The sequence below is a fragment of the Mixophyes fleayi genome, chromosome 7 (assembly GCF_038048845.1).
Source record: "Mixophyes fleayi isolate aMixFle1 chromosome 7, aMixFle1.hap1, whole genome shotgun sequence".
Lineage (NCBI taxonomy): Eukaryota > Metazoa > Chordata > Amphibia > Anura > Limnodynastidae > Mixophyes > Mixophyes fleayi.
The window spans coordinates 53296197-53321428 of record NC_134408.1 but is presented as its reverse complement, the minus strand read 5'-3'; the positions used below and the strand labels follow the sequence as shown (position 1 = coordinate 53321428).

The following is a 25232-nucleotide window of genomic DNA, read 5'->3' as shown; positions in this document are numbered from 1 at the left end:
GGAGTTGTAGTTTTTCTTTTGCCTAGAAGAGCAATGGAACAGCCCGTCACGTAGCAGTGATCATGTGACCAGGAAGTTGTGATGTGGCCCGTTGACAGGAGCTGAAGTTACACTTCATTCATCAGGAAGGAACGACGTTCGGTGGCTGCAGTAATGGCGGCCCTGTGTTTATTCGATGTGGACGGCACATTGACAGCTGCCAGGCAGGTACCTGTATACTCCAGCATAGATATAGCATCTTGTGGATCTCCAACTATTGTCTATCTTAAATTCCCTAGCATACACTGTTAGCAAGGTATGCTGTGATTTGTTGTTCCACAGCTTGAGAGACACAGCCTACTTCTGATTAGAGGTCATGTATTGTCTCTCGTTCTCTGTGCTGCATTTTACCTGTTACACACATTGCGGCTAATAGTATTAGCAATTTTCCTGACATTGTAATATATGTTTGATTAATATCTTTAACTGGTCTATCCCTCCATTCATCCGCGTGTACTTGGAAAGATATGTCCTGAAAACTGCATAATATATACATCATAGAAGTTTTAGAATATACTGTAATGGACATTCTCTTATTTATCTACACATAACACAAGGTTTTGACTATGACATATAGCTGGTAGTGTAGATTGGACTTGAAGTAATGCTTTAGCCCACTGCAGGCAGGAGGACTACAAACTTGCATGGATATTTATACTGGTCTGCCAGGAGTGGGTTAAGGTTTCCCACTGGTAATCTCTAAAGAGCTGGCATGCCAATGAAGGTTAGTACAAGTTTAAGGGAAAGTAAACTGAACTAAATTATTTTAATGTTCATTTAAGTTAAGTAATGTTTTAATTACTTTCAGAAAGTCACGAGCGACATGGCAGAATTTCTGCAGAATTTGAGAAAGAAAGTAAAAGTCGGAGTTGTTGGAGGTTCAGATTTTGACAAAATCAAAGAACAGCTGGGAGAAGATGGTAAGCGGAAAAATAAAATATTTGCATGGAAAATGCAATAGAACACATTGGCCAAAGTTCTAAATTTGTACACTAAATATGTTTCGACTCTGTTAATGCAGTTTGACATATTTTGTGATTTGTTTAACCAATACAAAAATAGCTGTTTTGTGTCTCTGTATTTAATTCTTTATTCAGTAAATGTTTGTTTATTTCAGTGGTTGAAAAGTTTGACTATGTGTTTGCTGAAAATGGCCTTGTAGCGTACAAAGATGGACAGTTTCTGTGCAAGCAGGTCAGTTTCAACAGTCGTTGTCTATCATGTAGAGTACAGGAATCAAAGGTTATTGTGCAGAGAAGAACAAAAGGAGAAAAGAGAAAGAAATGGATTACTAGAGCACTCCTAATCCGGTCTAAATAATTGAGAATATCTCTCACATTCAAGATTAATACTTGTACTAATAGTGGTATAATAGGAACATATCAGATGATCCAATGTTAGAATTTTTATTTGTATTTTTATAGGGCAAATGCCTTTATTTATAGTAATTAGTTAAAAACATATCTCTATTGAGATTAAGATATCCTTATAATAGAAAGTGAAATAAAAGAGAAAAGCAAACGTGCAAAAGCAAGTGCAAAAAATGTATAAAAATAAAACCACGGACAGTGGAGCTAGGAAGGTAGCAGGGGTATATTATTATTTGTATGATCCAAATCTCATCATCCTCAATATATATGTGGGATGAGAAATAGGGATGAACGGGATCAGAATAGGTAAATATTTTGTAGACGGTCTTAACAAAATATCGGTAGAGGGTCAGTATTAAAAAGATCCACACATTGACCCAAAAGGGAAGAAAAAAAGAGCAGAAACAATAGTGAGCAAGATAATTCACATAAATGGTCTGCCTATTATCTATGTATAGATATTTGTGGATCCTAATTGAAAGTGGATTTTAGTGTGATGTTATATCTGTCTATAGTCTTTTAGATAGACAGATAATTAAATTGAATTAAGTCCATGTATTACCCTCTGATATTGTGACTAAAAAGTCTTAGAGATCCCATTGCTGGTCAAAAATATTATCTAGTCAGGCACTTATGTGTCTGACTATACCCAGGCATAGCGGGGTTTCCATTCTCTGATCTCTGATCAGCTAATAATTATACTAATAATTATACGAACTGAAGGACTTCTGATCCTGAATTTTAAACAGCCCACATAGAAATATTGTGCTGATCTGTTTTGATCCATACATTTGGGATTAATCTGATTCAATTCAGATCTAATAATCTTATTTATGATTTGATAATTATATTTTTGACCAGCAATGGGATCTCTAAGACTTTTTAGTCACAATATCAGAGGGTAATACATGGACTTAATTCAATTTAATTATCTGTCTATCTAAAAGACTATAGACCGATATAACATCACACTAAAATCCACTATCAATTAGGATCCACAAATATCTATACATAGATAATAGGCAGACCATTTATGTGAATTATCTTGCTCACTATTGTTTCTACTCTTTTTTTTTTTCTTCCCTTTTGGGTCAATGTGTGGATCTTTTTGATACTGACCCTCTACCGATATTTTGTTAAGACAGTCTACAAAATATTTACCTATTCTGATCCCGTTCATCCCTATTTCTCATCCCACATATATATTGAGGATGATGATATTTGGATCATACAAATAATATTATACCCCTGCTACCTTCCTAGCTCCACTGTCCGTGGTTTTATTTTTATACATTTTTTGCACTTGCTTTTGCACGTTTGCTTTTCTCTTTTATTTCACTTTCTATTATAAGGATATCTTAATCTCAATAGAGATATGTTTTTAACTAATTACTATCAATAAAGGCATTTGCCCTATAAAAATACAAATAAAAATTCTAACATTGGATCATCTGATATGTTCCTATTATACCACTATTAGTACAAGTATTAATCTTGAATGTGAGAGATATTCTCAATTATTTAGACCGGATTAGGAGTGCTCTAGTAATCCATTTCTTTCTCTTTTCTCCTTTTGTTCTTCATGTTTTATAATGGAAAGAGCACCCCCTCACTATGATAATGATTTTGATATCTAGATGAGGCATATCCCAACTCTGTGCGGATAACTCCCCTTTCCTTTCGATTATTGTGCAGAGAAATCAGATTGTTGTTTTTTTTACAATATTAACAGTAAATATTATAGAAAATAATTTACAAAGAAAGTGTATCTAATTATTACACAAGTGTAGTTCATATTAAATTTGGGTTGTCCACCATGGAATACAGTGTCTGCCTTTTGGTGGGGGTCTAGTTTGATGTGGGTGTCCCCTCACCCCCCCCCCATCAACCACAGAAAGGATTTTTTGTTTTTTAAATTATCATTACTTTTTATTTATAAGGTACCGTAAGGAACCTCATATATAAACCATACTTAGGGGGTTAGAACATACTCCAAAATTACATACATACATACAGGTAAAACAATGGGTACAGATAAACAGAATGACAACTGCATGAATGCAGTTAATTGAACAAGTCACATGATATACAAAAGCAGTTCATCATAAGAAAAAATAGGAGGAAGGAGAATGGACAGACATGAGACATAGGGTAGAGCACCCTGCCCTTGAGAGCTTACATTCTGAAGGGAGGGTTAATAAGAGACAATAGGAAGAAAATGGGAATAATAGGCATTGTGGGGTTCTCTATGGTGCAGAGGTCTGCAAGATACTGAGGCCATGATGTAAAGAGAATTAGATAGTCCCATGATGGTGCAGGAGCCTAGGTGATACACAGTCCTGGAGGGTCCAGATGGTGCAGAGACCTATTTGGGCGAAGTCCAGGAGGGTGCAGATGCCATGATTGTGTCTAGGGTTAGGAAGTGTAGAAATCGGGATGGTGACCAGGGAGGTATGACAGTGGCAATGTAACCAGCAATGCAATAAACAACAGCAGGGCAACACTATGGCAAAGCAATGTAATTGATTTCCCTGTCGCACTCCTACTATTGTACTGCTCTATGATGTAATTGTAGAGCAGTACAATAATAGTACGAGTGAGACAGGGAAATAGAGAGAAGACAAATATATAATTACATAATGAATCTACATGAAATTGGACCCCTTTAAGCATTTATCTACATTTAATTTGTCACATTAAATTCCTTTGACTGTAAGAAATAGTGATTGCAGTGTAAAGTCTAAGGGCTAGATTTACTAAGCTGCGGGTTTGAAAAAGTGGTGATGTTGCCTATAACAACCAATCAGATTCTAGCTTTCATTTATTTAGTACATTCTACAAAATGACAGCTAGAATCTGATTGGTTGCTATAGGCAACATCCCCACTTTTTCAAACCCGCAGCTTAGTAAATCTAGCCCTAAGAGTCCTGAATGTGGGAATAATGTCTGTGTACTCAGCACACAGAATGTCCCTTTTAAAAAATGGCTGTGATTATTTTTTTATGTACATGCAATGTATACTCCCTATAAATCTGTAAGCCCCAATGACCAATTCAGAATAGTAAAAAAAAATGGAACATAACAAATACAGTTAAACCATTCTTGCCAACTCTCCCGGAATGTCCGGGAGACTCCCGAAATTCGAGTCGGTCTCACGGACTCCTGGGAGAGCTGGCAAGTCTCCCGGATCCCGCAATTGCGGGGCTAAAATGACGCGATTCGCCGTGAATCGCATCATTTTGACCCCGCTACAAAACTGCATATTTCTCACGGGGGCGGGGCCAAAATGACGCATTTGGCCGCTTCCCGCTGCCTTCCGCCCTCTAGACACGCCCCTCTCCCGGACAGACCTTGCCAGAAGTCGGCAAGTATGAGTTAAACTCAGAACAATATGACTTTTTTTTTCTTTTTCTCAAATAATTAATCAAACAGATATGTAATTTCTACAGAGCATCCATGCGTACTTGGGAGAGGATATATTACAAGAACTAATCAACTACTGTCTGGTGTACATTGCCAAACTTAAACTACCAAAGAAAAGGTTTGTAAATTTTAAAAAAAACTTTGTAATGCTTTTATCTCATCACACTAGAATGTCATTTGTAAATATATGGTTGTACCTCTTTCCAATACCAAACTTGCCTGCAGTCATACAGATGATCAAATTTACATGTGTGATTAGAGAAAATTGCTGATGAAAGCGATGATATTTATTAGAAAGCTTCATTCATAAAATTGTAACAAATTTGTACTGCTAGAGCAACACTTCCGAAAAGTGGCATGGTCAATAAAATGTCAGAATGAATTTCTGGTTTTGTAAGTGTTTGTTAGAAAACTTGTCTTTTGGGGTTTCTTTTTCTTTTTTTATGACTATTTTAAAGATCATAAAATGTTGATGTTCAGAATAAAATTTGCTCTCCCATAGATTTAGTTTGGATATTGCCCAAATCTCGGCAAAATGATAATCTATGTTTGGTGGTATACATAGCACAATTCCAAAAAAATACTACAGAATTGTGTATATGTGCTGCATTGAATGTATGTGTGCCTGTGCAGTTACGCATGTAATTGAACTCAGTTCTTTTTAAGCTAAATTTCTGCAAATGCAAAATAAAACTCAAAACAAAATCTTAAAATGCCATGAGTAATGTATTTGTGTTTTTGAAAGTGATGATTGGGTAATATAAACTGACTAGTGTAAGTCCTGTGGGTATATTTACTAAACTACACTTTTGAAAAAGTGGAGATTTTGCCTATAGCAACCAATCAAATTCTAGCTGTCATTTTGTAGAATGCGCTAAATAAAGGAAAGCTAAAATCTGATTGCTTGCTATAGGCAACATCTCCACTTCTTCAAACCCACAGTTTGGTAAATATACTCCCTACTATCTTTGATTTGCCATGTTTCTCACCCAACATAGTCAGTTCTATATAACATATACTGAGAGCAATGTAAATTACACAATATAAATACTTTTCTTTGAGGTGAATAATAAGCAAAATATATAGCTCCTAACAGAGCATAAATGTAACAAGATTTATCCTGTCTTATTATTATGTCTATTTAGTCTGTAGCTGACATGTCCACTTTACTATAAATACTTCGTGTGTTTCTGTTTTTTTTAGTCGTTAGTAACCAGATATTAACTAATAGAAATTCTTTCTGTTTTGAAATTTCAGGGGAACATTTGTTGAATTCCGAAATGGGATGCTTAATGTCTCCCCTATAGGAAGAAACTGCAATCAAGAGGAGCGTATTGAGTTCTATGAACTAGATAAAGTAGGTGGAACATTCTGTATGTACTTTTTTGTTTTAAAGCTTGGGATTTTTTCTTATGAATATAATAAATTACATTTGTAACATACTCCATTTCTCTTTCATCCTTCTGGGGGGACACTGCTACCATGGGGGTGTAGTGGGAAGTGAGGGAGTTGGCACTTAACTAGTTAACTTGTTACTTGTGACCTGCTGACAGACCCCTCCCCTCTGCAACCCCCCTGTAGCTCCTCAGTGTAGATTAAGTGCCCAAGGAGTTGGGCTTACTTCATTACTGCTGGCATAGTGTAGTAAGGTTTATTTTATTTTCTCTTTCTTGTTTTTACAAAGATAAATCGCAGCCTGCCTATTGTGCGATTAGAATCTGCATGATTGAGAAGCAGCAGGCTGTGTATGATGGTGAGAGCCGACAGGCACACTTTTTGGTACCTAATGACCTACCTGCGGGTATAGAGTGCTGCGATTTGGAGCGATGGCGGCCGCCATCCTTTAGCCACTACCAAGTTGCTCCCTCAGAAGGGGGGGTTTAGGTAAATAACTAAATCTGCTATCGATGTACAGCAGCAGACCCGATGGTGCACTTAAATTATGGAAGTGGCGCACATTAGGGCTAAGAGAGAGACGGCTGAAGCAGAGGAATGAAGCTGCAGACCTATACTAGTCTGGGAAGGCTAAGTACAACTATATATATATATATATATATATATATATATATATATATAATTTTTACCAATACAGTATTCATATTTGATATTCATAGTTGGATAGCAGCATATTCTAGAGAAAATCGCTGCATCTCACAGTTGGCTGGGACACAATACAATATCATACAACATATTCCAAGATACATCTTTTGACTGATACTCAGAGATTAGATAGACAGGGGGGGCTACAGTTTCAGCGGTACTCCAACCACAGGTTTATGACGGGACAGACCTAGCAACCGCTGACCCTTCATACTCTATTGTTTCCCAGAGGGCCCCCATAGGGGAGCGCGCTTGGTCCTCCTCTTTGGTTAGAGGAATTGATAGACTGAACAGGTTTGTAGACTGTCCGAAATCAGTCTAGAACCAAACGTAAGAGAACCAATCATCCTCTTCTTTTAGTATCAGATTCAGAAATATCATCTGAGGAGGATGGAGAAATTCCTTACGAGATGGACGGTCACCAGGTGACGGATGTTGAGGATTTTCACAGAAATCAAGGCATTGAGGATCTGGTCTTAGCAGTTATAGCCTACCGCTGCAGATCAGGGTCTTTTTAAAAAAAAAAAAAAAAGACAGTCTGTTTTCCCCCCTCTTCTGAGTTAAGGGAAATTGCGGAGGCAGGTTGGTCTCAACCGGACCGCAAGGATTAAAAGATTCATGGCATTGTACCCTCTGCGGGTGGATTATGTTAACCGTTGGGAACAAGTACCAAGGGTTGACACCCCGGTAGCATGCCTGGCGCTTCACACCACTTTGCCAGTCCCGGGCTCAGCTTCCCTTCAGGACGCTACTGACAGAAAAGTGGGAGGATTTTTCAAATCCATCTATGTAGCTACAGGAGCTTTTTTTTAGAACTATGTTATCCTCTGCATGGGTTGCCAGCACCATGGAGTCCTGCGCTGACCAGCTCGCGGCAGCACTTCAGGATTCTGACCTTCTCCCACTGGCGCTGCACCTGAGTCTATTTATATGAGGCGGCTCAAAATGCAGCCTCAATGTCTTCCGCGTCTGGCTCAGGGGTGGCAGCAAGTTGAACCCTTTGGCTTAGATCCTGGGAAGCCGATGCAGAGTTAAAGCGTTCCCTTGAGGCCCTTTCATATTCGTGATCCATACTGTTTGGCCTCAAGCTGGCGACGGGGAGGAAAAGCACATTCTTCCAGTAAATATACCAAGGTCTCGGGTACTCAGGTTTAGTTCCTTTCGCCAGCTCTTCTGAGAGAACTTGTCTAATAGAGGTCAGACAAGTAGGGCTTCAGAAAAAGGAAGGTCTTCTTCCTCTTCCTCAGCAAGGATAAACCTGCAGCCTGACTCGCATCCTCCTCTCATCACAGCTGCGGCAGTGGGGGGGTGTCTGTTGTTATTCAGGGAACAGTGGATAAGGCCCTCCCCAGATCAATGGATTCATGGGATTATGACAACGGGCTATATGATCAGGCTAGTGGGTCAGGCCCCGCGTCGGTTCTTTCCCACCTAGCAATGTTAGATTGCGTCGCTTCTCTTCTTTTCGCAGGGGTCATCTGTGCAGTTTCGAAAGTGCAGAGACGCCAGGGATTCTACTCAAACCTATTCTTGGTCTCAAAACCGGATGGTTCCTTCCGCCCAATTCTCAATCTAAAGTCCCTAAATTTACACCTGCGGGTGGAAAACTCTCGCATGGAATCTTTTCGGTCTGTAATTAATGGCCTGGAACCGGAAGAATTCCTTGCGTCCATAGATATTCATGATGCCTACTAGCACGTTCCAATATGGTAGGGACATCAGTCCCTACTCCGTTTCACGATAGGAGCCTCCCACTATCAGTTCAGGGCGCTCCCATTTGGTCTCTCGTCAGCGCCAAGAGTTTTCACAAAGGTCATGCTGGTGATTGCCAGTCGTTTTCGTTCCAGGGGTCCAGAATAGTGCTCTATCTGGACGATCTTCTCTTCAAGGCGGCATCCGCTCATCACTCGAGTCAACATCTGGATCTCGCCATCAGGGTGTTAGAGTCTCACAGGTGGATCTTAAATCTAAACAAGTCCCAGCTAATCCCTTGCCAAAGGATGACATTCTTGGGTCTCATCATGGACACCAGAGAACAGAAGGTGTTCCTTCCTGAGGACAAAGCCCGATCCCTTCAGATCTTGACGACCCGGTTCCCAACGCAGTCCCTCCATGCTCCTATGCATGATGCTCCTAGGGAAGATGGTCTCGACATTTGAGACTATTCCTTACGGAAGATTCCACTCCAGACGGTTTCAGTGGGATCTTCTATCAGAGTGGACAGGGTCTCACCTCAGATTGGACTCCCAGCCAGTCCTTCTGTCTCAGGAGACCCGGTCGTCCCTACACTGGTGGAGAATTCGGGACCATTTGATTGCCGACAGGTCATTTGCTCCAGTGTCCTGAGAAATTGTCACGACGGACGCCAGTCTTCAGGGCTGGGGGGCGGTGACCCTTCATATTCGCCTCCAGGGCTCTCTGGTCACAAGCAGAAGCTGCACTTCCAATAAACATTCTGGAGTTGAAGGTTATGTTAATGGCACTGAGGGGGGCTCAGGCTTTTCTTCAAGGATTTCCAGATCGCCTCCAATCCGACAATGCCACAGCAGAGGCATACGTCAACAAACGGGGGAACTAAAAGTGTCAAGGCAATGCAGGGGGCTACTCAGATACTGAAATGGGCGGAACTATTCGTTCCCTCGCTCACGGCAGTATTCATCCCAAGCCTGCTGAACTGGGAAGCAGACTTCCTAAGTCGACACAAAGTTTTGCCAGGAGAATGGTCTCTCCATCCGGAGGTCCAAATGCTTGTTCGCAGGTGGGGTCTTCCGGATCTGGACCTAATGGCGTTGAGACACAACCGTCAGGTTCCCAGGTTCTGCTCAAGGGCCAGGGACCCCCTGGCGGTGGATATAGATGTCATGACAATGCGCTGGGAGATCAGGTTGGGATACTTATTTCCCCCAATCTCTGTTCTTCCACGCGTTCTCAAGAGGGTCAGGCAGGGAGGTCTGCCAGTAATACTAGTGGCGCCCGGATAGCTGCGCAGGGTCTGGTTCGCAGACATTCTGTCCATGACGGTCGGTCAGGGGTTTCGGTTACCTCTACGCGACGACCTTCTTCAGGGACCGTTTCAACACCAGAACCTTCCTCAAATGGCTTTAACGGCATGGCTGTTGAGGCCACCCTCTGGAGGTCAAAAGGGTTCTCTTCCAAGATGGTGAACACTCTTTTGCAGGCTAGGAAACCTGTTTCTGCTTGTATCTACCACAGGATTTGGCAAACCTATATTCGTTGGTGTGAGAGTAGAGATCGCCATACTGCAGCTTTTAATCTTCCTCGTGTTATGGCTTTTCTACAGCATGGTCTTGAAATGGGCCTCTGGTTGGGTTCCTTGAAGGTCCAGGTGTTGACCTTAACAGTCTATTTTCAGATTGGCGGACATGCCAGACATAAGGACTTTTCTTCATTGGGTATTGCAAACCCTCCTTTCTTCTCTTCTGTTGTTTGATCCTTGGTTGTTTTTCTCCCCTTCCTTGGGGCTTTAGAAATACATTGAGGAGCTACAGGGGGGTTGCAGAGGGGAGAAGGGTCTGTCAGCAGGTCACAAGTAACAAGTTAACTAATTAAGTGCCAACTCCCTCAATCAGCACTACAATATCATGGTAGCAGTGTACTCCAGATCGAATCGGGGAAAAGGATTTATCGTGAGTACAACAATCCCATTTTCCCCACACTGCCCAGACATTCCTCCTCTCATTAAATTGTTAGCAGTCTTGCTAATAGTAGCTGACACTTGGCGATTGTGTGTGATACGATCGCGAAACAGCAGCAATAATTTCCTCTATTTATTTTGTTTTTCTTCCTGGTTTTTGGAACTTGCTGTTTACCAAGATTCCAGATAACAGGTTCTATTTCCTGTAAATAAATGTTAAGGCTAAATGTATTTTTACTCTTGTAATTTTTTTTGCAAACCTTTGCAACAAATGTCTCATTGATTTGGCAGATGTTATCTTAAAAAGGTATGGAAAGGTAGCATAGTTAGGGCATAGCCCTAGAGAGAGGATATGGCTTGTGTTAACATGTGTGACTGCATACAAATCTGAAACTTATTTTATTTGTGATTGTGTAAAATAATGTTGCTCCTGTGTCACATTTGAACAATTTACTGTGATATGAAGAAAGTCCATATTTAGTTAAAACAGAGTGTTTGCACTAGTAATGTTGATTGTCATGGGGATTTCTGTTGGTGCTAAGCTCCTGAAATGTTATGGCTACCACAAAGAACCCTAATAAAATGCTCATAGTACCTATTGTAACTGTTTGACCAAAGTTTCTAGACAGATATAACATCCAGATTGTCATTTTAAAATTCCTGATAAGCGGTTAACACCTGAAATTATAGGAAGTGCTGAGATATCTCAAATCACTGATGTTTATAAAAATATTTTTTGTTTGTTTCTTTATTATAGAAGGAACATTTTAGAGACAAGTTTGTTGCAGAGTTACGGAAGAAATTTGAAGGAAAGGGTCTCACATTTTCAATAGGTAAAGTATAGCAGTATTTGTATTTGAGCGTTAAACATACAAGGCACTTGGGGCGTGGCTTGGAGTAGTTTGAAGTAGGACGTGGTTTCCTTTCTCTCCTGTCAATATCGGACATACCCATCCTTACCTGTTGCTGCTGGAAAAGTAGGATCCTAGACGACACTCCTACCTGTGACCATATTTCCTTCCTGCTGAGGCTTTGCTTACCCTGTTAGCTGAGTCAGATCCCCGGCAGTCACGTGGTGTGGACTGGAGTGCGGCTTACACCTGAGCCTCTGTGTCTCCTACTCCTTGCCAGGGCAACCCCTTCTTCTGCACAAGTCATCTGACTGCTGCTGTTAACAAGGTACTGAACAGCGCAGGCCTTGGCACCGGACACACTTATTTTTATACAGTGGATTTTTCTTTTCTTATTGATGTTGTTTGTGGGGAAACACGTACCCAAAACACAGCAGCTGGGCTGTGGTAGATGGAGCTGCCTCAAAAATTGCTGTACATCTTCCTCCGCATTATGGGAAAGCCAAGCCATAGCTGCCTCGACCAAACTAGAGTGGTAAACTCAGTCCACCTCTGCTACTATTCAGGAAGGGCCTTTATGCTCCCAGCCCTCAAAATCTACGACAGACGCGGATCAGCTGGTTGAAGAAGAGATCCTGTCTTTACAGCAGGTACTTTTGGCTACCGCTGCCTCCGAAACGAAAGTTACTGATAAAATAGGGGAGGTGGAGGCCGACCTCTCCCTGATTCTTCAGAAAATCTGTGAGGGAGTGGGGGAAACAAAACACTGTATATCTTCCCTGGAGGGCTCCACTGCTCCTATTTAAGGTCATCTTAAGATCTGGCTGCTCAGTTCAGTCAATGTAAGCAAAAAATGTCTAAGTTGGAGAGCAGGTCCAAAAATGCAGGTCCCTTTTTACACAAGTTAAAAGGAGGTTACATGACCTACAGCTACCATATTCCATGCTGTTTCCGACTAGACTCTGGGTGACCGCGGATAGCAGCCATCACTTCTTTATTTCTCCATGTGACGTGATGGAATGGCTTGACAGGAGTCTGCCGGAGAGAGGTCAAGTTCATGAATGGCTGTTCTTTGTATATCTATGTTTGCTGTCTGGAACAAGAACCGTTTTAGTTTCTTGACTGTTGTAGCAGCAATGGTATAGGAATTATAGTCGGGAGAGTTTCAGCTAACAATAGCTTAGTTTGTTTGCCCTCCTATCTTACCTCTTTTCTCCCTTATAACGTGTTTTGTGGTTCCTGCAACTAATTTGTACTGGTTTGGGGTAGGCTTTCTTTAGTTTGGGGATTCAGCTATACTCTAGCTATTAACCATTATGCTGTGTATACGGAGTGGGTTGTAAGTATTTTTCACTATGCCTATTTTGCTATGCAAGTCTGCATTTTATTACCTATAATGTTACGATGGCAGGTATTTTAGCATGGGTTAGTTTTAGTTGGTGATCTTCCTACTTACGTGTTTTTCCTTGTTTCCCATGGTACATATTCATTTTTAATATATGTGTTGCCTGTTCGTGCATATTACAAATGTTGTGATCTTTCTTTTGGTTGCGTGCAGGGCAGGCTCCAGGGGTCCCCTATTCCATCAGAGGTCCTTCACTCTCCCGTTTTCTCCTGATATCTCCAGTTCTACCCTGATTCATTATGGCAGTAAGTAATCCTGTTGTGGTAGGGGGGCTTCGTTTGGTTACCTGGAATGTTAGAAGCCTTAACGACAAGGTCAAGCACTCCCTAGTGCTTTCTCAACTCAAGAATTACTCGCCTGACATAACCTGTCTGGTGTTTGCTCTTAAACATCTTTGGGTGGGGTCAGTCTTTCACTCCACACACTCCCCGAAATCTAGAGGTGTCTCCCTCATAATTAGGAAACAACTATGCTTCACACTAGAACACTTGCAACTTTAATCTTACGGAACATTTGTGTCTCTATGGGCAGTACTTGAGTCCTCCCCAATTATAATTCTTGCTGTTTACATCCTGCCCTCTTATAATTCTGAAGTACTTAAAAAAAGCAGCAATCTTTATAGCCCTCTCAGCTGACACACCTGTCATCTGTATGGGCAACTTTAATAATGTACTGGATTCTCACCTTGACAGGTGGAGAGACCGCAGTCCAGTTCCCTTTCCGCCCACTATGTTCACAAGACTCATTGAGGAGACTATTCTTGTGGATGTCTGTAGACTTAAGCACCCCAGCTCTCAACAATTCTCTTGCCTCCTACAACTCACTTTCTCGTATAGACCTAATTCTCATGTCTCCTCTGCTGGTAAGCCTCTTATCTGATATTGAGTACTTCGCAAGTGGAATCTCTGATCACTCTCCGATTTTGCTTCGGGCTGATGTTGCGGAAGATAAGGGTATACATTTCTGGAAACTGAACCCAGCTTGGCTACTGCTAATGCTGCCGGTACAGACCTACTATGTATGTGGGAGGATACTTTGGCATTAATGTTCATGTGCATAACCAAGCGCTTCTATGGGTGCCTTTAAGGCCTTGCTTCAGGGTACGCTCATTTTAAAGAGTATCAGAAATGTAAACATTTTAATCGGCATCCAAAAGCTGAATAAGAAAAGGTCTGCAGAGACTTGGAACGCTCCTACATTTCCTCGCAGTACGATAGAATTTGATGGCTCCACATGCAGTGGAAGTGGTGAGATCTCCTATTTGACAAGTCCAAGCGCCAGCTCTAATTCTCTAAGAATTCTCAGTACTTTGTGACAGTTATATGGGTTGCTTGACCTGGAACGAAATGGTTAGTAGATCGTTCTCGGCTATTTTGAAACATTAAGCAGTTTACTGGCACCGGTATTGCCACAACCTGTATGGATCCAAGGTTTAGTTTACGGATTCCCAACTTTCTGCTTACCTAGACAATATCCTGCTCCCCAGACTATCATGCAATGTGGCTGATTTTCTTAATGCCACCCTTAAAGTAGAGGAATTTGATTTGACGATTACCTCCTTTCCCAACCGCAAGACGTGGACGGTATCCCTGTCGTGTTATACAAAAAAAAGTTAGGAACTTTTTCATCTTTTTTTTTTCAACTTTTGGACAATTTCATATGATTGCTGGACTCGGGCACTCTGCCCCCCTCCATGTTTGAGGCCTTGACTATTGTCCTACCTAAGGCCTGGAAGAAATCCTCTCCGTTCTGCCTCTTACCACCCTATCTTGCTACTGGCCAAGATGCTTGCAACCTGACTTAATTCTGTCATTAGCCAGATCATGCACCCAGACCAGACAGGATTCATGCCAGGCAAGTCCAACACTACAAACCTGCGCCGCCAGTTTATGCACTTACAGATGGCCCTTGAGGTTGAGTCGGGGTTTAATGGTGGTGTCTCTTGACGCTGTCCAAAGCCTTTGACTTAGGACCAAGGCCAAACCGCTTCAGTTCCTCCCAAACGTAGACCCAGTTGACTAACTTTATTTTGTCGATTTAGCGCTTACACTTGGCCTCTGCGGGAGGGTGTGCGTTAACGTTTACACATCTGCCCTGTTTGGTCTGGGAAGGGGCACCAGACAGGAATGCCCATTGTCCCCTGCGCTATTTGTGTTGGTTACAGAACCACTAGCCTGCTTGATTAGCGCCAATTCTGCATTTGTAATCTCCCCGCTTGAGAGACCACAGATTCTATTGCCATCTACGCCAATGACATGCTGTTATTTTTGTCAGATGCAGAACTTTCATTAACCAACCTTTTAGAAGCAGTAGTTAACTTTGGCTGCTTCTTGGGTCTAAAGATCAAATGGGATTAGTCCAGTATCTTCCTGGTCCATGGTGTCCTCCTTATTTTGTTAACTCCCCTTCACTCTCTCCAATGGGTGCTGCACTTTATGTACCTGAGAATTTGGTTATCTTCTGTCCCTGCGGACTTTTTAAACATATGACCCGATCACTGACTATATTAAGCTCAAGCCCCACTCGTCGAAGAGGCTCCATCTCAGTATGTCAGATAAAATAAACCTTTATAAGATGATTGCGCAACATAAATATCTTTGTGTTACAACAATCTCCCATACATTATCCCCAAACAAGAATTTCGGTTCTTTAACACATTTGTCTTATCTTTTTTTGGGGGAGACAAACAAGCCAGGATTAAATTAAGCGCCCTTTGCAGATCTCACTTGAATGACTGGTTGGTGGCCTCTAGCAATAGTGCTCTGGTGAAATTCCTCAGTGAGCAGACGGGGTCTCTTGCTTCTCCACTTCAGGTGCTTCTGATGGGCAAGTCGGATAAAAGTATTGCCCCTATTGTTTCACAGGCGATGACACTCCAGTCTGGCATAATGGTGCACTCCATGAACTACATAAATTAACAAAGGATATTATTTTGCTTAAGTTTGTGGTGTTTACATTGGGCCAAATCAAACTCATGACCCCAGTGGTGTGAGGCAGAAGTGCTAACCACTAAACCACTGTGCTGCCCATTATACACCTTATGGCTTACTGGCTCTCCAATCCAAATGGGAGGCTGATTTAGGCCCACTCACCGATGAGGAATATCTTTAAGTGTGTTAGAGATGGCACATCATTTATTCTGTTCCAACGATTTCATGTATACCTGTTACATAGAGTGTACCTCACCCGCTCTCTTTGGTCAGAATTGGGGGCAGGCTAGTCTGACTGCCCGAAATGTGGGGTGCTGGACTGTATTTTTTGGCACTTGTTATAGGAATGTTGAGTGATGTATGCTTTCTGAACTGCTGTGTGGGGTTGTATCTGTGACATGGTAATTGGTGTTCTTCCCCTTGTCCCTAAGGTGTGACTTTTTGGTACCTCCCTGGAATATAATTTGAATAAATCTCTCCATAATTAAATTTTTATTCTTGCAACTCTAGTGAAAGTTATTATAGCCTGTACATGGCTGCTGCTGATGGGCCAGAGTTTCACAAATGGAGAGTTTTTTGATGAATGATACGATGAACCATGAATGGTATATGTATACCAGTAGAAATGTGTACAACCCAAGTACCACAAGATATGGTCCTGATGGTATACTTCACGATATAGACCACGCGCTGATGATCTTTATCCTAGTCCAGTGATGGCTAACCTGTGACACTCCAGGTGTTGTGAAACTACAAGCCCCAGCATTCTTTGCCAGCTATCAGCTAGTTATCTACTGGCAAAGCATGCTGGGGCTTGTAGTTTCACAACACCTGGAGTGTCACAGGTTAGCCATCACTGTCCTAGTCACTCTCCTATACTGTAATTCTCATTGATCTCCACTGATGGACTCCTGGTATGCCTGCCACTGCTAGCTTTCCTTTGAAATATTTATCTTCTTTTTTACCCTGGTTTCAGCATGCATCTCCTGATGGCTATATTGGCATCTTCTGTCACGTCTGATGGGCACGAACATATATCCTGATGACTTCCTTCATGACCACATGTAGCTTGTTTAGGAAGTTAGATGGACTACCCGTTACTAATTGTTAAGCATGGGTTATTTTTTTGTTTGTTTTTGCCTTCCTTTGTTTCAAAACTCAATAAACAATACTTTACAAAAAAAAACAAAAAAAAAACCATGCAAGGTGCTACTTGATAAGTACTGACATTTGTATTTTTTTTTTTTTATTGAACATTGATCAATACTAATTCAAGTTTACACTGTATTTTAGTTGTTTAGAGAATTTAGAATTTCAATGTTAAGTTGTGGCATGTAGTACTCTTAACCCTTTCGCTGCCCAGTATTGGTCGAATTTGTAGCTTAGTAAGCAACACTAATGTTTTTGCACTGTACCAGCTTTTGTAGTGGGTGGGGGTTTTTTTGTTTTGTTTTTTTGTACTTTAATGTTGAGTAAATATAAATGGCCATATTTAACGACTGCAGTGATAGCTGACTTATCAATAGATGGCAACTGATGTACTTATTCTAGGGGTATGGCGGATTCTGTAGAGGTGGTAAACATAATATTTTGCAAATCTTAAGAGAACCATTTTTTCCTATCAACAGGTGGCCAGATCAGCTTTGATGTGTTCCCCAATGGCTGGGACAAGACTTACTGCCTGAGAATTATTGAAAAGGATGAATTCTCCAAAATCTACTTCTTTGGTGATAAAACTATGCCAGTGAGTATTCGGGGTAGTGTTCTGTTGTACTCCATGTAGCTTCCTACCAGCCTGACTTTTTCCTCACATTATCTCCTCTCCCTTTTTCACTCATATCCTATACAATAATCTAAAAGTAAAGCAGCACCAATAGTTCTGGTGAAGTCTGCACTACACTGAATAGGTACAGTTTAATATGCATGTATGTTGCTGCTGACGGCTGCACACTGTGCAGGTCCGTTCAGCATTGACAGTGTGTTGCCCGGCTGCTCTGGTTGTGTTTTAAACACAATCAGAGCAGAGCACACTGCCAATGCTGAACAGACCTGCACATACTGTGCAGCCGTCAGCAGCCTTAGAAATTAGAAAGGGGGCGGGGCCTAAATCAAACTGAGTCTCTGCTGATATAGCAGAAATTAATTGATAATAACCAGCAGAGGGTGTTACAGAATTTACATTATCCAATAGGCTTGTCTAAAAAATATATTTCATGCACAGAGTATTCTATGCCCATATGTTTTACTTAATGTTTATCTACTAGGTTTTCATTACAATGTGTATATTAAAATATCCAACCTTATTGATTTATACTGCTGCTTTCTGTTTTCCCATCTTCAATATGCTCTCTGCCATTGTTACAATGGCTTAAACGCCTAACTTTTTCCTACAGAAAACCCTGGCTTTAAATTGTGGTAAGCTGCAACCACACTCGTTTTAAAGTGTAAATTAAATACACATTTTAGTTTTATCAAGTAAATTGTTCCAGAAGTGCTAGATTTCTTATTTTTGAATTGTGATGAGGCCAGGACAGGAGAGGGTCAGACTTGTATCTGACGAGTAGAGTTTGAGTGACCACTGTGTGATTGTAAGTGGAACACAATTTTGTGCCCCGGAAAGTGGATGATGCATAAACTTATGATTTCTTTTTGGCTTATTGTGAAATCCAGTCAGCTATGCAAATAGAACTAAAAATGTCCCCAGTCATTGGGTATTCTATACAGAGACACAAAAAGTAAGGCAATGCTAATATTTTAAGCCTTTTGGCAATTTCAAATTGACATGTATATTAAATAATTGAGAGGTGTAACAGCTATACGTACTACTGCATTTAGACCTTTTAGCAAACATTTCTGATTTTGTGATGTGGCGATTCATGATTATGAGCCAAGGACAAGGGTCATCCTGAGGGTAAACGTTTTGTTTGTATGGAATTCTTTTTTAGTATATCTCGCCAATAACCTCTTAGTGGGGTAGATTTATCAAACCTTCTAAAAAGAAAAGTGAAGGGGTTGCCAATAGCAACCAATCTGATTCCAGATAGCATTTACCTAATATGTTCTAGACAATGCTAGTAAGAATCTGGTTGCTACGAGCAATATATCCACTCTTCCTTTTGAGGAGGTTTGATATATTTACCCTTTATAGACTTCTACATTGTGTTTCAATGTTCTGTATGCATTTCTAACCATAACATTATCTGTGCAAATCATGCCCATATAACAGGGGAAGTGCGTTGCTCTGACTATGAAGTCTTGATATAGGAGAGATTCACAGCTACCGAGCCAGAAAAAGAATGTATAGTTCAGTCACCTCTGCACAAGTCCTGAAAGCTGCAGTTTCTTTATTTAATTGTTTGTGCTTTGGCAGCTACTATTTGAAATGAGTGTCATGTTATTTATTTATTTTTAAAACTAGCTTTTGGCGAATTTACTGTTCCTACTAACTAAAACACCAAATAAAACCAGTACATATTAATATATATCAAATGTTAGAGGGATGTGTTTCGCTAGCTAAACATTTGCAAGCTTGATCTGCAAAAATGCATTGTGTGGATTGGTTGAGTCATGCTCAAGTAGGACAAGTAATGTCACAGCACCTCAAAACACTGATGTCTTCACTTTGTGACTTGCATCAGCTCCCAGCAGGATTCAGCTGTATGTGCTTTACTTATTAACAGAGCTACAGGGGAAAGTCATGTTAACTCTAAACAATGAATTTTACCTTCATCATTCATATCTCCAAAATGTACATTTTAGGGTTCAGTGGTCCTTAAATGTATTTATTTTAAAAATTAAACTCTACTGGTCAGAGCTTTACATAAAACTTGTTCCATTCCCCCTGGAAATTGTTCCAGCTTATATTTTTTTTTTTCTAGCTTATGTTATAGGTTTTTGCACAGATTTTCTAATTCACCAGCTGCCCTGGGAAGATGACTCCCAACTACTGTGTCAGGGGCTTGCATATAACTAGCACCACATGACCATGCTACCTGTTGGTATATTCCACTGCCCAGACGACCAGGAAAAGCACCTGGCAGCCCGATACCATTGATGCAATTTTAAAATCGGTGTTTTATGAAGAGATGCTCAGGCTCGGTTCCTCGAGAACCGAACACACCCGAACTTAGGGGATCCGAGTGCCAAGCCGGCTCGGTATTGTCACGCGCCCTTGAAATTGAAAACGAGGGGAAACGTCACTGTGACGTCGTCAGATCTCGCGAGTTTTGAATTCCTTTTTAAGATCCAACACTGCTGTGTGCTAATGTGTCCTATATGTGCTAGGAACTGCAGTGTGTTTGTGTCATTGCTCTGTCGCTTAGCATCCAGCCAGGTCGCTGCAGTCTTTGTGCGAAAGTGTTTGAAAATCGTATTGTGACCTGTGAGGTGGTCAAAGTTGACTGCAAATGACTTGAACTTGGTGTTATTGAGGTTAATAATAATGTAGGAACAAAAACGCATGAGGGTGGTTTTGCCAAAACCAAAACACGAAGCTGATCCAGATCCAGATCCACTTCACGGGGCTCAGTGAGCATCTCTAGTTTTATGTAATGACTACTTGCAGGAGAAGCAGCACACCATTGCTGAATAAGAGTAACACACTGACTTTTTATGTTCTGTTTTCAAATAAACAATAAATTCCAGACATGTGAGGCTCCAGCTTGCAGCTCTTGCTATAAACAGATGCATATCCTCATTATTTGGCCAGAATAATTTAGTGCCTAATTTGAACTTTCATCTTTGTACAAATAACATGAAAATGTTTCCAGTATATGGAGGAAATGTGTTGAATTCATCTGTACACAAAGAAAAAAGTGTACTTTTATTTCTTTGCCTATGGAACAAGACCAGTATACAGATATATATTTCTATGTAAATAAAAGAAATTGCCAAATAAGTCTTTATTCAGGTACATGAGAAATGTGTTAAAATTATGCAAGGATGCAGATCGCTAAATGATGAATTCTTTAGTCCTCATGTTTCAATCAAGTTAAAACAGTCTAGTTAGCCATTTCCAAATCATAAATGTTCCTACCTTTGTCAGGCCCTTATGGGTGAAAGTGTATAACGAGATGGATTTCAAAAAGACTGGAGAACTCCTTTTTATTTGTTTTCGGCACACCTGTATATTTAAGGGTGTTTCCTTTAACGTCATATGAATAACTCCAGCTTCACAGCACATTTTTGTTTTTGAGCAGGTGCTGTAATTGGGTACCCAGCCGAACTGGTGCACCAGTACGTGTGTTATTTTTTAAAATACATATAACACTGCTGATATTGCCTGCCCTAGACCTGGAGATATGGTGGTTGCCAGCTCTAGCTTCAGAGCCAACCTTCTGAAATGAGGAAAGTAGATGGGAAGTGGCCCAGTTACTTGGCTGATGCTGTGTGTTGTCACATCATCAGCCAAGTGATTGGGACACTTCCAACCATTGATGAGAACTGGATCTACCAGTAACACATAATTTAACATTACAGTATAAACCCCTGAGAAAAACAAGTGTGTTCACAAAGCAACAACATGATATACACCTCTAATGAACGAAAGTGGGAGTTAGACACACAAAAAAAAGGGACATCAAGAGAATTTTATGTTGTGAATCATAAAAAAAAAAAAACTTTTGTATGGTCCTTAAACATGTCTAATTGACTTTGTAAATTTTTATACATTTTGTGGAAAGATCACCAACATTTTTACAGTACTTACGTGGCTTGACGCTCATTAATACTCGGACAAATTTACTCCTATGAGTCTAGTATTTGTTCTTTTTCTGTTTTAGGGTTTCAGATCTCTTATTATGCTTTAAACTATTTGATTATATGAGTTCTGGGGTTCTTGCATGTTCTATTTCTTTTAGAGCTCATTTATAGGATCAAAATATTGCGTGACAAATACAGTATATATCCATGCGAGTTAATCTCTTCATATTGGATTTATTGAACCTCTGATTACATCCTTGGGCTTTATAATATGCTGTAGTTTATCCCTTCATTACATTTAAGATTGTAGGTTTTGTTTTGGTGGTGTTCTTGGTGAGGTTAATGAAATTTTAGAAGCACTGGAAATTATTAGTCTGAAGTAAAGGTTAAGTATTTTCTACTTCCATCACACATCTTAAGCAACCCACCAGACCCCATCTATAATGGTGTTTAAAACTGGGCAAAAAAAGCTATGATTTATCATTTGCACTATCACTTATATTTTGGCATATGTGTTCTAACCAGATTTCATGGAGCCCCTTCCAGTCTTATGACTCCTCCCTTTTTTTGTTAAATATACCCCAAACCTGAAACTTGCACACCTTCTACGGTCTGAGTGGTCATAAGATGCAGACACCACTCCTGTTACGCTATGCCCCACCAACATTTTTATTTCAAAGTACAAGTGAAAAAGAAATTCAAATTACCTATGCACTCATATTTGAGGCAGCAAGGGACATAAGATCTGTAAATTATTTTTTGTTCCTTCGTGTCTTAAATACACCATATTCTCCTATTCTGCTTATATGATTTCATTATTATTAAAGTGGAAAAAAGGGATTGCTAAGTGCTTCAAAACATGGCATCATGATCATAAGTCTGTTGTGCAATACTTGTACCAGGAGGGGAGTGGTGGGGAATAACAGAATTATAGCAGTACTGAAACAGAAAGCGCCAGTCAATAATTCTCCGAGCACTTAACAACATCTATCTCTGGCTTTGTTCACAGGGTGGAAATGACTATGAAATCTACACGGACCCGAGAACAATTGGTTATTCTGTGACATCTCCTCAGGACACACAGAAAATCTGTACGGAGCTATTTTTCCAGTAAACACTTGTATTTGAACGGATTTTGCAGAAGACTTTTTCGTACAGGAAGGGTGTTGTGTTATACAGCCTGTGGTATTCTAATTATTGATTATCTAACATGGGAATGAGCTCTTTATGGTTTTAGTGGACAATATTAAATAAAGCTGCATTCCTTATTAAACACAAAAAAGTTTAACCAAGCTGCTCCTTCCTCTTATTGGGAATTGCCCACTGCAACAATTTTACCAGGGCTTTTCCCTTTCTTTACTAGAGTATCGGCAAAAGCCAACACTGCACACAGCTTATGGGGGACACCATGGGCAATAAGATTCCTATAGCATAGAGCTTTGCGTTTCCTGCCCACACCAGCTTTTGGCTGTGCTATACTACAAAAATGAAGGGTAGGTGCTCAAGGGAAGAAGCAGCTTTATTAAACTTTAACAATCAATGCAGCTTTTATATGAAAGAGAAGGGATTCATTATTACAGAACAAATTTACATCTTTGTGAGAGATCCAGGTTTGTTCAATGCTGGAAGGCAGGTTTTTTTTATTTAAAAAAAAAAAAAAAATAGATGTCTGAATGTTGATGCTTTTGTCTACAAACAAAATTGCAGTAGAAATATGCCAGGATCATATGAAAATGGTCATAGATGAATTAGTGCTATTTTCTTTGTGCACTTAGTCCTGAACATTTGGATTTACTGAATTGTTCACTATCAACATTTTATTATTTTAAATCATGCTGATTTCAATCCAGCAAATACATTTGCAGTAGGAAGCAAACATTAGTTACCAAGGTCAAGTTCTCTTCCCCCCCCCCCCCACCCCCTTCCCCATTTATCTCAAAGACGGGGATTTTATGTTGGCTAGTTTGAAGAAGTTTGCTTCTTCTGATGTGACATGTTCAGGGTGCATGAGGCAGATTCCTCCATGCCATTATATCAGAATATACTGGTTGCCTTACACAAACTCTAGGCACAGTAGCTCAAGGAGAAATTTAGTTAAGAGCAATGAAATATGGGTTTTCTTGAGTTATTGCTATCCTTGACCAGAAGAGCCAGGCACAGGTCCAAAACTAGCCAAAAACAACTTAAATAGCTCAAGATGAGCTATTGCTCCAGTTTTCCAGTTCCTAACCTACTATTGTTTAGTAATACCCATATATGGTTTTTCATTACTCATACATAGTGTGCTGATTAAAACAAGTTTGGCAGATAATGTACCCTTACAGTAGTTTGTTTCTCTTACAAATTGTTTGTTTTCAATGCCTAAAGTTACATCTTTTTTCAATTGGATCAAAGTGTGCATACAATTTATTTTTTCAATAATTATGCAAATTAATAAGTATAATTGTTGTCAAACATGGCTGTCAGATCAGCCATTTATGGAATACACATCCTACATTGTTGCGTTTGCAGTCTATCGTCAAGCATGATTACACATTTGTTTGGATGCAGTTTTTACTATGCATTCACTATCTGGCAACTCTCGTTTCTAATGTTTTGGATGTACCGAATGATAGATAGCAAAACTCCTAGTCATGGCCATAATTATGATAGTTCAGACTTAAAGTGGTCTTAGCGCCGCTTTGAAGGAACCAAAATTAAAGTTCCTTTATGTAAAAGTGCCATCAACAATATTCACATATATGTATGGAAAATTAACTGAGATTAAGAATTTTATTGCCAATTTTAAACGGAGTGGGTATTGATTTTCCACATACACATTGTTGTCCGTAAACCTATGTCAAAGTCTTAGTGGTATATTTACTAAACCGTTGGTTTGAAAAAGTGGAGATGTTGCATATAACAACCAATCAGATTCTAGCTGTCATTTTATAGAATGCACTAAATGAAAGCTAGAATCTGATTGGTTGCTATAGGCATCATTACCACTTTTTTTAAAACCGGCAGTTTCTTAAATATACCTATACTTAAACTTTGTCATGGTTTGACATATTTGTAAATGATACAGCATGGCTTTAAAGGGTTAGAGAGTCCTCAATAATGAATATCGGCAGCAAAGCAGTCCTAAATGGATGTACTATATTGTGCACATGTTTTACATTAATGGTGACTTGTCTGTCTTCATAAGGGCTCCAAAGCATCCCTGACCTAAAAAAGAAATGACTGTGCGTGTCATCTGTGTACAAGTCACTTTCCTGCACCACACAGTTGTGTGGGGCTGTTGGCATTGGCACCAGGTTATCACTGAATAGTTTTATCAGAACAGTGCAGTGCTGTGCTCGGCTTGTCTGATGAATTTGTTTAATGAAATGGCAGTCGTCTGTGTTTTTAGAGGAGAAGCAAGTGGGATAAAAATCAAAGTAATATTTCCACTTCAAATAGCTATGTTTGTAAATAGAAAAAGAAACCCATAGGGATGTGTAATAAAATCACATTTCTACATGTTTGTCCACTCTGCAGATGTAAGTTTTATGATCATTTCACCTGTTTACCACTATTGTAATTTAATGCGGTTTCAAATAAATTTAACAGTCGTTAATGAATATATACTACATTGTTTTTGTCTGTCTGTATAGTGACACACTTTGGATATAGGAATTATCTAATATGGCAAATACTGTGTTACATTTGTACAGTCTTTGCCACCTCACTTAGTTTGCCAGATTAATTCAGTATGTAACCACCATACTATAAAGTGAC

At 40.1% G+C, this 25232-nt stretch overlaps 1 protein-coding gene across 3 annotated transcripts; it reads left to right on the top strand.

The window, feature by feature from the left end:
* The first annotated feature begins 52 nt into the window (after positions 1–52).
* Positions 53–25079, top strand: PMM2 (phosphomannomutase 2). 3 transcript variants are annotated; one of them, XM_075179833.1, is made up of 8 exons: positions 53–207; positions 848–959; positions 1157–1233; positions 4859–4950; positions 6090–6189; positions 11345–11420; positions 12997–13088; positions 17402–17490. In XM_075179833.1, exons 1-7 carry the CDS (start codon positions 154–156, stop codon positions 13074–13076), a joined length of 591 nt encoding a protein of 196 aa, XP_075035934.1. In that variant the 5' UTR covers positions 53–153; the 3' UTR covers positions 13077–13088; positions 17402–17490. The 3 variants fall into 3 exon arrangements, with proteins under 3 accessions (XP_075035934.1, XP_075035932.1, XP_075035933.1); XM_075179831.1 differs by lacking the exon at positions 12997–13088 and adding an exon at positions 22483–25079 and having other exon boundaries at positions 54–207; positions 17402–17517; XM_075179832.1 differs by lacking the exon at positions 12997–13088 and adding an exon at positions 22483–25079 and having other exon boundaries at positions 81–207; positions 852–959; positions 17402–17517.
* Positions 25080–25232: the final 153 nt, after the last annotated feature.

What these genes read in the sequence shown, in the direction of transcription:
- PMM2 (XM_075179831.1), top strand. Translation starts at nt 154, where the DNA reads ATGGCGGCCCTGTGTTTATTCGATGTGGACGGCACATTGACAGCTGCC. An exon ending in AGTTCTATGAACTAGATAAA is followed by an intron (nt 6,190 to 11,344) that starts GTAGGTGGAACA and finishes TCTTTATTATAG; the next exon opens with AAGGAACATTTTAGAGACAA. An exon ending in GGGTCTCACATTTTCAATAG is followed by an intron (nt 11,421 to 17,401) that starts GTAAAGTATAGC and finishes TCCTATCAACAG; the next exon opens with GTGGCCAGATCAGCTTTGAT.